The sequence below is a fragment of the Martes martes genome (assembly GCF_963455335.1).
Source record: "Martes martes genome assembly, chromosome: 3".
NCBI classification, from domain to species: domain Eukaryota; kingdom Metazoa; phylum Chordata; class Mammalia; order Carnivora; family Mustelidae; genus Martes; species Martes martes.
In genome coordinates this window covers 170,155,845-170,168,576 of record NC_137890.1, presented here as the reverse complement: position 1 = coordinate 170,168,576, position 12,732 = coordinate 170,155,845, and the positions used below count along the sequence as shown (strand labels likewise).

The 12,732-nt window shown below is 44.1% G+C and overlaps 1 protein-coding gene across 1 annotated transcript in view; it reads right to left on the bottom strand.

Annotated features, from left to right (window-relative positions):
• Nucleotides 1-6,630, bottom strand: part of LOC308340498 (peroxisomal trans-2-enoyl-CoA reductase-like) — a 40,420-nt gene extending 33,790 nt beyond the window's left edge. Inside the window, 3 exon segments of the mRNA XM_080799706.1 lie at nucleotides 3,932-4,100; nucleotides 4,648-4,781; nucleotides 6,411-6,630. Of these exon segments, the coding sequence (XP_080655832.1) occupies nucleotides 3,932-4,100; nucleotides 4,648-4,781; nucleotides 6,411-6,534 (427 nt within the window). The 5' untranslated portion in view covers nucleotides 6,535-6,630.
• Between the last annotated feature and the right edge of the window lie 6,102 nt (nucleotides 6,631-12,732).

Sequence of the window (12,732 nt, the reverse complement as noted above, 5' to 3'; positions counted from 1 at the left end):
AGGTCTATGGTCCATTTTGTACTTTTGGTTAACTTCTGCTTATGGTATGAGGGAAGGGTCTTCTTTCATGTGGATATCCAACTGTCCAGGACCATCTGCTGAAAAGACGATCATTTCCCCATAGAATTGCCTTGGCCCCCTTGGCAAAAATCATAAATATAAGGGATTGATCACAACTATAAGGGTTTATTTCTAGACTTTCAAATTTGTCCAAAATATCTATTCATCTGTCCTTATGCCAGTACCACATTATCTTGAAATCAAGAAGTATAAGTCCCCCAACTTTCCTGGTTTGCAAAACTGTTTTGGCTACTCTGAGTCCTTTGCACTTCCACATGTATTTTAGGATCTGCTTGTCATTTTCTGCAAAAATAATAGGGACTGCATTGAACCTACATACCAATTCAGGAAGAACTACCATCTTAACCATATCAAGTCTTCCAATTCATAAATACTGAATGTTTTTCCATTTATTTTGATCATTCATTTCTGTCAGCAATGTTTTATCGTTTTTAGATACAAGTCTTATCCTTCTTTTGCTAATTCTTTCAGTATATTATTTTCAATTTTGGTGTTTCTTTTAGGGGGAGAGAGTGGGAGTGGGGTTGGGGGGGGTAAGGTGGAGGGAGAAGAAGAGAGAATCTTAAGCAGGTTCTACAACCAGTGCAAAACCCTACACAGGACTCGATCTCATGAGAGATCATGACCTGAGCTGAAATCAAGAGTCAGACCCTCAACTGACGAAGCCACCAGGAGTCCCTCATTCTTTAAGTATTTTATCCTTTTTTGAAGTCCCATTTGATATTTAGCCATCGACTCTATTCATACAAATCAAGACAATGTCAGATGTGTACCCTCAAGACTCACTTCAATAGAAATCTAATTTTTAGAATTTAAAGGCCAGAGAACAAGGAAAGATCCATTCCTATTAAGAGCTTAGACAAAAATAAGAATGGTTTCCCATCATTACTTAAAGCTTTCCAGTGGAGTTCTTACCAATTCATACTAGATGACAGAAAAAGGAGGTAAAGCCCCCAGAAAAGAAGACATAAAATATAGTGATTTTTGGACTCTAAAACAATTCTTTCATATTATTTTGAAATTATTGAAACTGGGATATGTTTTACAGTTGGTGACTTCTTAGGATACAAATAACGCTGTTTGAACTTTCTTAGTAGTATATAAAATGATGGTGCATTTCACCAAAGATACTTTGACTGTATCTTTCACTCAATGAAATACATTATTTATTTTTAGACAACATGATTGTGTAGCTAAAAGACCTGAAAGACTAACCTCAAAAACTGTTAAACTACAAATTACTAGATAAAGCTATAAGATGAACTTGAAAAAGCAGTTCTTCCATAAACCCACAATAATCCAGCTGAAAATAATTGGGAAAAAAGCACATTCAAAACAGCAGGTGTCGGAATGCCCAGGTGGCTCAGTCAGTTAAGCATCTGCTTTCAGCTCAGGTCACAATCCCAGGATCCTGCGGTCAAACCCTGCATCAGGCACCCCGCTCATCGGGGAGTCTGCTTCTCCCTTTCCTTCTGTCCCTCCCTCTGCTCGTGCTCTTTCTGTCGCTCTCAAATAAATAAATAAAATATTTTTAAAGATCTTAAAAAAGAAAAATCCTTAGGAGTCATCCAAAATATCTAGGTAGAACCTTAGTAAAAAATATGAGAGGGGCTCCTGGGTGGCCCAGTCAGTTAAGCATCTGACTTTTGATTTTGGTTCAGGTGTTGATCTCAGGGTCATGAGTTCAAGCCCTGTGTTGGGCTCCATGCCCAGCATGGAGCTTACTTAAAAAAGATTTACATGACAAAAACCACAGACCTATGCCAAAAAAATATAAAATTGCCAAAAAATATAAAATAAGAATCCATTAATAGAAAGATGCGCCATGGTGCAGAGATAATATTTCAACATATTGTCCAATTATTGACAGGTTGAACACAATTCCAGTCAAATTCCCCAGCAGGAGTTTTGGGGAAAAAACCTGAATATAAAACTCATCTGAAAGAATAAAAGGGAGGCGCCTGGGTGGCTCAGTCGGTTAAGCATCTCCCTTCAGCTCAGGTTATGATCCCAGGGTCCCAGGAACAAGCTCCCCATCAGGCTCCCTGCTCAGCGGGGAGCCTGCTTCTCCCTCTGCTTCTGCTCCCCCTGCTTGTGCTCTCTTGCTCTCTGTCAAAAAAATAAAACCTTAAAAAAAATAATAAATATAAACAAAATAAAAATAAAAGATAATAAAATAATAATAATAAATATAATAAAATAAATGTAAATATAAATATATTTTATATATCTATATAAATATATAAAACAAAATATAAAAATATAAATAAAATAAAAATAAAAGATAATAAAATCTTTAAAAAAAAAATCTCCCTCTGCTTGTGCTCCCCCTGATTGTGCTCTCTTGCTCTCTGTCAAAAAAATCAAATCTTTAAAAAAAAAAGAAAGAAAGAAAGAAAGAGGTCATGAATAGCCCAAAAAGTTTGGAAATGAAAATAAAGAACTATGTGCCATATCAAATATCTAAAAAACAAACAAACAAACAAACAAAACTATGAAAAAATAAAAAGATATAAATTTATTTCAATTACCCCACATAGACTTTCTGCTTTTGCTTAAATAGTACTCTATGTTAGAACTCTGAAATCAGGAGCACCTGGGTGGCTCGTCATTAAGTGTCTGACTTTGGCTCAGGTCATGATCCCAGGGTCCTGGGATCCAGCCCCACATCAGGCTCCCCACTCAGTGGGAAGTGTGCTTCTCCCTATCCCATTCCCCCTGCTTGTGTTCCCTCTCTCTCTGTATCTTTCTCTGTCAAATAAATAAATAAATAAAGTCTTAAAAAAAAAGAACTCTGAAATCATCTTTGTGTTTTCCCCCTGACACTACCAGAGCTGTCATGGGAATATTTCTTTAAGAAATGTGAGGTAGTCTCAGATGCCAATCACACGTCCAGCTTGTTACATGTGCTTCTGACCAATGGGGTATAAATCAGAGGTTCCCATTAAACAGCCAACCACACAAATGTAAAGCTTTATACTACTAGTTAGATAAAGTTGAAAGCTGGAAATGTCTGCAAGATTTTGACTTGGAGATATTAAGAATATAAAGCCTAACCCATATTAGGGTGAAGACCCTTTGGGTTGGAATTCTACCTGTTCTGTGGTTTTCATCACAAAAATGTCTTCGATCGTTTTTAACAATACTCTTGAATTACTCAATGTCAGGGGTTGAATATCCTCACCTATGAAATATAACTTTCAATCCAAAGATCTACATGCATGCTAATTAGTTGTTAGTCAGAAAGGATGTGGACTCGGGCATTCTCCCTGAAGATTTGACAAGTTACAAGAGATTAAACAGATTCATTTCTTTAAAACTAAGTGTGAGAATTTTTGTTTTTTTTTTAAAATCTCAGGAACAACTTTGTAGCTATAACTTTGTACAGATTTTTAATAATTTTCTCATGATAAATTCCTAGAAATAAAATTATAAGATCAAACCATACCCATATTTTACAAATATTGCCAAATTACTATCCAGAAAAGCAGCAATTTACATTTCTGTGTCGTATGTAAACAAATCAGGGCAGTCAGTACTGCAGACATTGAGTTTCTGAGCCCCCAACAATTCTCTTGGAAGATTCTCTATGATCTAGGGGCACCTAGGTGGCTCAGTGGGTTAACCCTCTGCCTTCGGCTTAGCTCATGATCTCAGGGTCCCAGGATTGAGTCTGGTATCGGGCTCCCTGCTCAGAGGTAGCCTGCTTCTCCATCCACTCCCCCTGCTTATGTACGCACTCTCTCTCTCTCTCTAATAAATAAATAAAATCTTTAAAGAAAAAAAAAAAGATTCTCTATGATCTTTAAATAAAGACACCTTGCCTTTTTGAGTTATTGATCATACTCACCTGCTTTGCAAATGTAGAAGGTGCCCGTCAGGTTGGTCTCAATCAGGGTCTCATGCCATCCCTTTGCACTGATGTATTTTGTAGGAGACATGGACTGGCCTCCTCCATTGTTTACCAAAAAATTGATCTTACCATAAACATCTAAGGTGGATTTGACCAAATTCTTCACCTAAAGAAAAATGTTAAAAGTAAACTGGTTAACAACTTCATTTGCTAGTTGGACTGATAGCTTCCTCTGGGAGAAGGACTTGCAGTCTGTCACCGTAAATGGTATCAGTACCAGTAGCCGAAATCCAGTTAAAATTAACATTAAGAAATTACTTAAAAGGGGCACCTGTCTCGCTCAGTTGGTATAGCATGTGACTCTTGATCTTGGGATTGTGAGTTTGAGTTCCACGTTGGGTACAGAAATGACTGATCACTTAAAAATAAGACCTTAAAAAAAAATAAAGAAATGACTTAAAGGGCAAAAGGCACAAAAAGTAATCTCGCTGAGACCACATCCTTGCTTAGCTTCCTTAAGGACTGTTTCTTTCCTCTCCTCCTCCAGGAGGTAATACTCAGTATATCGTTAGCAAAAGAATCTCTTTTACAGCCTCTGCTTCTAGTTAACCTCATCTAAGACCTCTACCACAGGAACATCTGAAGCACTAGTTTTAGGAACCACTACTGTAAATAAAATGAATGAATAAAGGATATAGACATATTTGCATTACCTCCTCTTCATTGCGGATGTTGCATTTTATGGGAGTGACCTGAGCCTGGTTGTTGGGGGGCAGGCTGGCCTTCAGTTCTGTCGCAACAGATTTTAATCTATCAAAGTTACGAGATGCAATGACCACATTACACCCTGAAAAGAAAACAGTCAAGAAATAGTAAATATGCTTTCATTGGTAAATATGCTTTCACTGGTTGTCTAAATAAGAAAAACAAAGTTCAGAAGTTCTTTCATGTGTACCCATTAAAAAATGGTGAATCAGGGGGTGCCTGGGTGGCTCAGTAGGTTAAAGCCTCTGCCTTTGGCTCAGGTCATGATCCCAGGGTCGTGGGATCGAGTCCCGCATGGGGCTCTCTGCTTGGCAGGGAGCCTGCTTCCCCCTCTCTCTATCTGCCTGCCTCTCTGCCTACTTGTGATCTCTGTTTGTCAAATAAATACATAAAATCTTTTTAAAAAATGGTGAATCAGGACTTCTGCCTCTGGTTGAGATCGAACATCAATCATGGAGTTTACCCTCCAGACCAATGGAAGAAAAAAACTGGTCAAAGTATAATGCAGAATGGCTTTCAGGCACAGGACACGGGGTAGCATGGCACAGTGATCTCAGAGAGTGGAAACAAACAATGTGAGCCCTATGATCATTCCAGTTTCCTGCCTGGAGAGTTTCCCAGGTGCAGCCCAAGGAGGAGGAAGAGGAACCATTCAGATTTCAGGACAAGATGAAGTTGGGAGTCAAGGGAGGCCAAGAAGGCACTGGAAATAGCGTTTCAAACAGGCAAAACCTCGTGGGTAAGATACTCAGAAGGATATGGCCTGAGTGGTGAAGCAAAATTACCCTAGATTAACTAGATTAAAGGCTATTCAGGCCAATACTTAACATATAACAAGTCTCCCTTAAAGTATCAAACTGTTTCCAAAGAACCTAACAACAGAAATAACAACTTCTGGGATGCAGTTAACACAGAACAAAGCTCAAGAATATTTATTTTTTATTTATTTTTTAAAAAAAGATTTTATTTATTTATTTGACAGACAGAGATCACAAGTAGGCAGAGAGGCAGACAGAGAGAGGGAGGGAAGCCGACTCCCTGCTGAGCAGAGAGCTCCATAGGGAACTTGATCCCAGGACCCGGAGATCATGACCTGAGCCAAAGGCAGCAGCTTAACCACTGAGCCACCCAGGCGCCCCAAAGCTCAAGAATATTTAAATGAATATAAAAATAACCAGCATCCAATTAGGTAAAATTAAAATGTTCAGCAGTAATGCAAAGAAGCAGGTAAGTACAACCCATAATGAGGAGAAAAGTAAGTTAATAAAAACAGAAACAGAAATGGCAATGACGTTAGCATTAAATAAACCAGCGATAAAGAGAAAAATATGAAAAGGCTTCCCGCGTTTCCTCATTCGGTAATCCACAGGACGGGTTCATTTTAAACACATCTATAAAGAATTTCACAGCGCGTTTCCACCGGTCTCCTTGTTCCCTACCTCGAGCACGTTATCTCTGATTCTAACTCTTCCCTTTAGTTCACAAATGGTGGTTTCATCCTTCAAGGCTTCTGCAGCATTTCTTAGAGAGACCCTTCCCTTTCCCCCCGCGGTTTCAACGTCGCCTACAGGTACAGCCTCTCGGCTTGGCCAGTCCACGTCTCCCAGCCCTGCCGAGTACCTCCTGGCTCCCGAAACCCCCTTACGCCAGTGTGTGCCTCTGCCGACCTCTTGATCTTAAGTAGCCTGACCCAGAGGGCCCGCTCCCGTACCCAGGTGCAGCAGCTCCGTGGTGATGGCCTTTCCGATACCCGTGGCCCCTCCGGTGACGATGGCCAGTTGGTGCTGCAGCAGGCCCGGCGCGAAGCAGCTCTTCAACTCGCTCCAAACGGCCATGTCGTCCCGGAACCTGAATCCGGACAGCGCTAAGGTAACTCTCCCGTCAGTCTAGGAAGGGCGACCGTTTATGGACCCTTCCCACGTGACCGCCCGGGCCCCGCCCCGCCGCTCCGCCGCTCCGCCCCGCCCCCCCGCGCCGCGCCGCCCCGCCCCGCCGCTCCGCCCCGCCGCTCCGTCCAGCCCCGCCGGGGCAGGTCCCCATCCTCCCAGCCGACTGCTGCTCCCCGGTGGCGGCTGCCTGACTCGGTCTGGGTCCTCTGCCAGACTTTGTCCGCGGCATGTGTAGGTGAGATCCCTTGTTCGTTGGGTTTTTGTTTTTGTTTTTAAATTTCGGTGCCATTGTGGGGACCGGAGGAAGGGAAGCAGACAAAAGGCGGGCGCGTGCTCCATTTCCAAAATCCTCGGTGCTTTAGCTCTCATGATTAATTAAGATAGAATTCTCCAGGGCACCTGGGGAAGGAGAGGCTGCAGGCTCCGGCTCCAGTTGCTGTGTGTCTCTGGCTGGGAAGGAAAGGGGCAGGCTTAGCTGAGGGGGAAGAAATCTGGCCTCCGATCCTTTCACCTTCTGGAAGGGACGCTGAGATCTGAGTTGGGGGGGGAGGCCTGGGGGGTGGGATGCCGTTGTAGTTATCCACAGAACCAAGATAATACATGATTTTAAAAATAAGCTCGAGCCCACCTCCACCGCATCTCCCTTTCCCCGCCCAGGAATGAAGGGAAGATGCAACCTTTACCCCATTTGAGATCTAATCCATTTCAGCCCCGCTGCAGAAACTGACGAATCCGAGGGTGTGTGCTTGCTGCAAGAACGCTGGTGTAGGTGTGTGAGATCCTATCATCTAGTTCATTCCTCAAGCAGGGAAGCAAGCATTCGGAGGATGGGGGGAGGGACGTGGAATTTCTCATCCGCAGTTTCACGTCCAGTAGCCCGGGGTTATTATTCAGATTCTCCTCCGCATTGTTCGTGCAGCTTCCCTCTGTCCCCCGACCAGAGAGAGCTTACGCCTGGACTGGCCTACTGAGACTTGGCCTAAGAATTTGGCAGATCTAGGGAATGTGTGTGGTGCTGTGGTCTTAACAATTCAGGGAACACGCTATTTCCGTCTGCTCTCAGAGTACTGTATTTTCACCTACAAGGTATTAAAATGATGTAAAAGCAAACAAAGGCCATCCTTATGTTGGCCCCCCCCCAGCTCATTATTCACAAAGCAAGTTAGAAATGGGTCTTGTTAAAAGTGGAATCATGGGGGGAGGGGTGTCGGGAGAGGGTGGTGGGGTGATGGACATTGGGGAGGGTATGTGCTATGGTGAGCACTGTGAAGTGTGTAAACCTGGCGATTCACAGACCTGTACCCGTGGGGCTAATAATACATTATATGTTTATTAAAAAAAAAAAAGGAAATACTAAAAGAAAAAAAGTGGAATCAGACATCACTTCCTCTCTGATCTCCGATCACCTTACTCTTCTCTGACCTCCTTTAAGAAAACTTGCCCTGCCCCCCCCTCCCCCGGGCCTCACTCAGTTAAGTGTCTGACTTTTGTTTTCAGCTAAGGTCATGATTTCAGGGTTGTGAGCACAGAGCCTGCTTGAGATCTCTCCCTCTCCCTCTGCCCCAACCCACTCCCCACCCTCCTGCACTTTTTTCTCTCTCTAAAAAAAAAAGAAAGAAAGAAAAAGGAAGAAAACTTGCCCTTCTGTTTTGTTGATGACAGATTCCAATCTATACTCATTAAAGAAAGGAAGACACCTCTTCCACATTCTGCTTCCCATTTGCTAGAGAGTGCTTTGATTTCAATGACAAAGTATATATATATATTTTTTTAGTAGGATGAGGAATAGTGACTCAGTTCTAGGACTTTCTTATTCTGGAAAATTCCTTTCTTTCTTGAGAGCAAAGAGTACTTTGTTACTTTTAAAGAATCTTTTTATCAAAGGTGTAATTTAATGTGATTGGTGATCTGGTTTGGACCTGTGGATTCACAGAGCTCTGCCAGGGTGGGTCCCTGTGGGCCTCCATCCACTGCAACTTTTGTGTGGCAGCTGAGGGGACTGAGGGACTCTGCAGTCCTCCAGTGAAAAGGCGACTGGGCTGGCTTTAAGCCAGGGTCACCCGCTGAGGATGATAAGGAGCCCTTCCCGGGCTGCAAGGAAGTTGCAGTCTGAGCAGTCAGAAAGGCTCTTCTTCACCGTCCAGAGAGTCTGTGATTAAGAGAGACGTTGAGGGGGTGCCTGGGTGGCTCAGTGGGTTAAGGCCTCTGCCTTCGCCTCAGGTCATGATCCCAGAGTCCTGGGATCGAGCCCCGCATCGGGCTCTCTGCTCAGCGGGGAGACTGCTTCCTCCTCTCTCTCTCTCTGCCTGCCTCTCTGCCTACTTGTGATCACTGTCTGTCAGATAAATAAATTAAAAATCTTAAAAAAAAAAAAAAAGAGAGAGAGAGAGAGAGAGATGTTGAGGTCTCTTTGAGAGATCTGTTAAAATGAAAAGGCATGTGCTCTTTGCCCAGTTTCTCACCACGGTCAGGGTTTGAAAGACTGCTAACCCCAAAAGGTCCGGAGGTACAGCAAAAGAGCCTCCTTGTTTCTAGATTTTCATTCTGGTTCTGGTTTGAGCCATCTCTTCACAGGGCATCCACGCCATGCTACACTGATGTTCCTTTGGCTGAATCAAAAGCTGTCCTACGCCCTGCAACACTGCTCCCTTTGCTCCCCAGGGGGGGAAAAGGCATCTCCTGGGCCCTGATCCTTCCACACTCCCACTCTGTCATCCCCTCTTAGCACTGACTGCCTTGTCTTCTGGGATGTGCTTGCTGCTCACCCATCTTCCCACCCCTCCCCCACCCCATCTGCCTGGTAACTTCATTCTCTTCCTGCCTCAAAGCAGCTGCTGGCTCATACTGATGGGGGCCTGTGAGATTCTCAGCATGCAGCCTCACAGATTCCTGGTGCAAAAAAGAATGTTAGTGAGGCATCTACTCACCCCGCCCCCCAACGCCCTCACCTTGAAGTAAGAGTCCCGAACTGAACCAGCTTGCATAAACAAGACTCTTAACCAGTTCACAGTATTCGGTCAGTGTTTCCAGTACGGTTAACTGTCTCTGCCTTTTTCTTTTTAAGATTTTATTTATTTAATTAAGACAGAAAGAGCATGCATGGGGCTGCATGCTGGGATCCTGACCTGGGATCCTGACCTGGGCTGAAGGCAGGAGCTGAACTGACTGAGTCACCCAGGCACCCCTGTCCTTGCCTTTGTCGAGTTTTCGTTGTAGCATGTATGTATGATGAAGTTCTAGAACCTAGGTGAGGTTCGGTGGGCTGAGGTCCGGAGCCGATGACCAAGAAAGAATTCTTGAGACACCTTTGGTGCAAAATGGTGGTTTATTAAAGCACGGGGACAGGACCCGTGGGCAGGAAGAGCTGCTGCCCCGGGTTGTGAGGGATGGCAGGTTATGTACCCTGCGGTTGGGGGAAGGTGAGGGAAAGGGAGGTTTGAATGGAGTTTTCATATGCTAAAGGAGGCCTACAAGGTGCTGGGATACAGGAGGTCTCCCAGCTTGATTAATGTTGTCTTTCAGCACGCCGCTAATATCAAGATAGTTGGGAGATTCCTGTCTTGCAGGATTGTGATCTCTGCAAGTTAACTATTTGTTTCTCGTTTATGGCAGTCAGGGGTGCCTGAGGAATGCTACACATATTACCGGGGGGAGCGGGTGGAGAGGGGATGCAGGGTGCCAGCTTTTGCTTTGTCCTCAGCCAGCCTCCTGCTCCCTCATCATGTAGGTATGATGGGGGTGAGACTAGGGCCACCCCTCTTTCCCTATAAACAAACAAAACTCAGACAGGGAAGATCCAGTTTTATAGCTCTTCACAATAGGGAGATGCTCAAGCTCCTCGTAACCCACTCCCCTCGCTACTGGGAACTATTTCCTCTGCAGACAAGCCAGATGCTTCTAGATGATGAACCAGCCCTCAGTGTGAGTGCCTTTCAGGTCAGGTAGGCTGAGGAGTGACCTGACAGATACGGCTCACGGGACCATGAAGCAACAGGATACAGTTTAACTCATAACCGAGTCACAGTCACTGGCCAGAGGTTAGAAGTTTCAAGTTGCTGATCCATCATGGCTCCAGTCACAGACATCAGTCTGAGCCAGATTCCTTTCTACCTTTACATTGGTGGGACTGTCTTCCTGAGAGGGGCTAATGGTGATTTTTGGTGGTAAAATGGTAAGCATGTTATTTCCTGGCTGACATAGTGCATCTCGTTGTGGTAAATCACAGTGCTAGTGGAAGGGTATGGCCACCCCAGACAGGGGATATATGGCTCTTTGGGTGACAGATACAGAAATGAGAATGGAAAGCGCCGTAAGGCAGGAGCAAGGCACAGTTCACTGTAGTGATCGTAGTAGGTTAACTTGAAAATGATCATACTCTACCCTTCCGGACCCAATTCAGGTTCCATGGAAAGGGACATGTGACCATATGAGTCACAACTGGTCACATATGTGACCAAACAACTCTGGGGGAGTATGGAAATGAAAAACAAAACAAACAAAGCCCCTGATTGTTCTTAAATCAATGACACAGGGTGCCTTGATTTGAAGCTTTATAAACCAAAGGTAGCAAAATAGCAGACAATTTATGTTTTGCTTTGTTTTGGTGGTTTTTCTACGTGGGAATTTATTTAAATTTGGACTAATCACAACAATTAAAATCCGGAACTTTAACAGGAAATTCTAAACAACCCATGCCAAATGGGCCTGTGTTTCTCTGTGAAAGCAGTTGGCTTGGTGGGTGGGAGAGAGGGAAACAACTTCCTATTTTTGCAAAGACCTGTGGTCTTATGTTTACCATAGCGTCCCTCCCCCACTGCCCACACACTACTTATTGTTTCCAGAAGGTAAGCCTGGTGTCCTTGCCATTTATTAGCTTTTTCCAGCCATAATTCATCCATGCAGGTTAGTTTCTTTCCTGCAATGGACATTATGGCAGAGGCTTCAAAGCTTCCTGGTTTCCCCACCCACCAAATCCCCCAAGTTATGCTGGGTATCCAGATGGGTTTGGAGAAGGCACTGGATCACGTTTGCTCCCATGACCACCTGGGAGTAGAGAATTGGGAGCAGACTCCGGGGAAATTATCCATATCATGCATGATAGTGAGAGGTCCTTAAAGGAGCCGTGTAATACCACGGTGGAGGTGTGTGTTTTTGGCAGGGGTTGCGGGGGGGGGGGGGCGGTGCGGGGAGGGTGGCAGCAGTTAGTGACTGGGTGATTGAAGGGGAACTGGCGGGCAGAAAGCAAGGACTCGAGCCTTTTGTGATGACTTGGCCCAAGAAAGGCCGCATAGCTGGACAGGTGGTGTGAGTCTTTGGGTTTCTACCGAATGCCTAGGAGCTCTTGATTTTCTTTTAATAAAACTCCTTTTAGGACACTATTGTCCAATTCCTTACAAGCAGAGAATACTAGCTGTCTTAGTCTGTGCAGGCTGCTGTAATGAAAAGACCACATACTTTGTGGCTTAAATAACGTACATTTTTTTCCCATAGTTCTGAATGCTGGAAAGTCCAAGATCAAGGTACCGGCAGATTCAGGGTCTGGTGAGAGCCTGATTCATAGATGACCATTTCGTTGCTGTGTCTTTACCTGGCAAAAAGAACAAGAGAATTCTCTGGGGTCTCTTTTATGAGGACACTAATCTCGTGTGTGAGGATTCCACCCTCATAACCTAATCACCTCCCAAAGACTCCACCTTCTCATACCCTCACTTGGGTGTTAAGATTTCAACATACGAATTTAAACATCTGAATTCATATGTTGAAATTCATTTCAACATTTCATTTCAAGCACAAAATGAAATCTTCATCAACATATAAATTCAATAATACGAATTTCAACATATGAAATATGATTTCAACATATGAATGTAGGCTGACATTTAGCCATGGTAGTACAGACTGTACTGAGCTCTCCAGTGGGGTTCATGGGTAAGGGCACGGGCGCTGAGCCAACATTAGTGTGATGTCCTTTGTACTGGACAGCTGAGTTTTAAAATTCCTGGGCTCCCCCCCGCCCCGGGAAAATAAAAACTGCTTAAACCACCCATTACCGGGGATGATGTCATTTTATGCTCTAATTTTGAAATGTGTGTCAGGATCTGCCTATGCATCAGGGCTGACAAATTAGAACACACCAAGTAACTT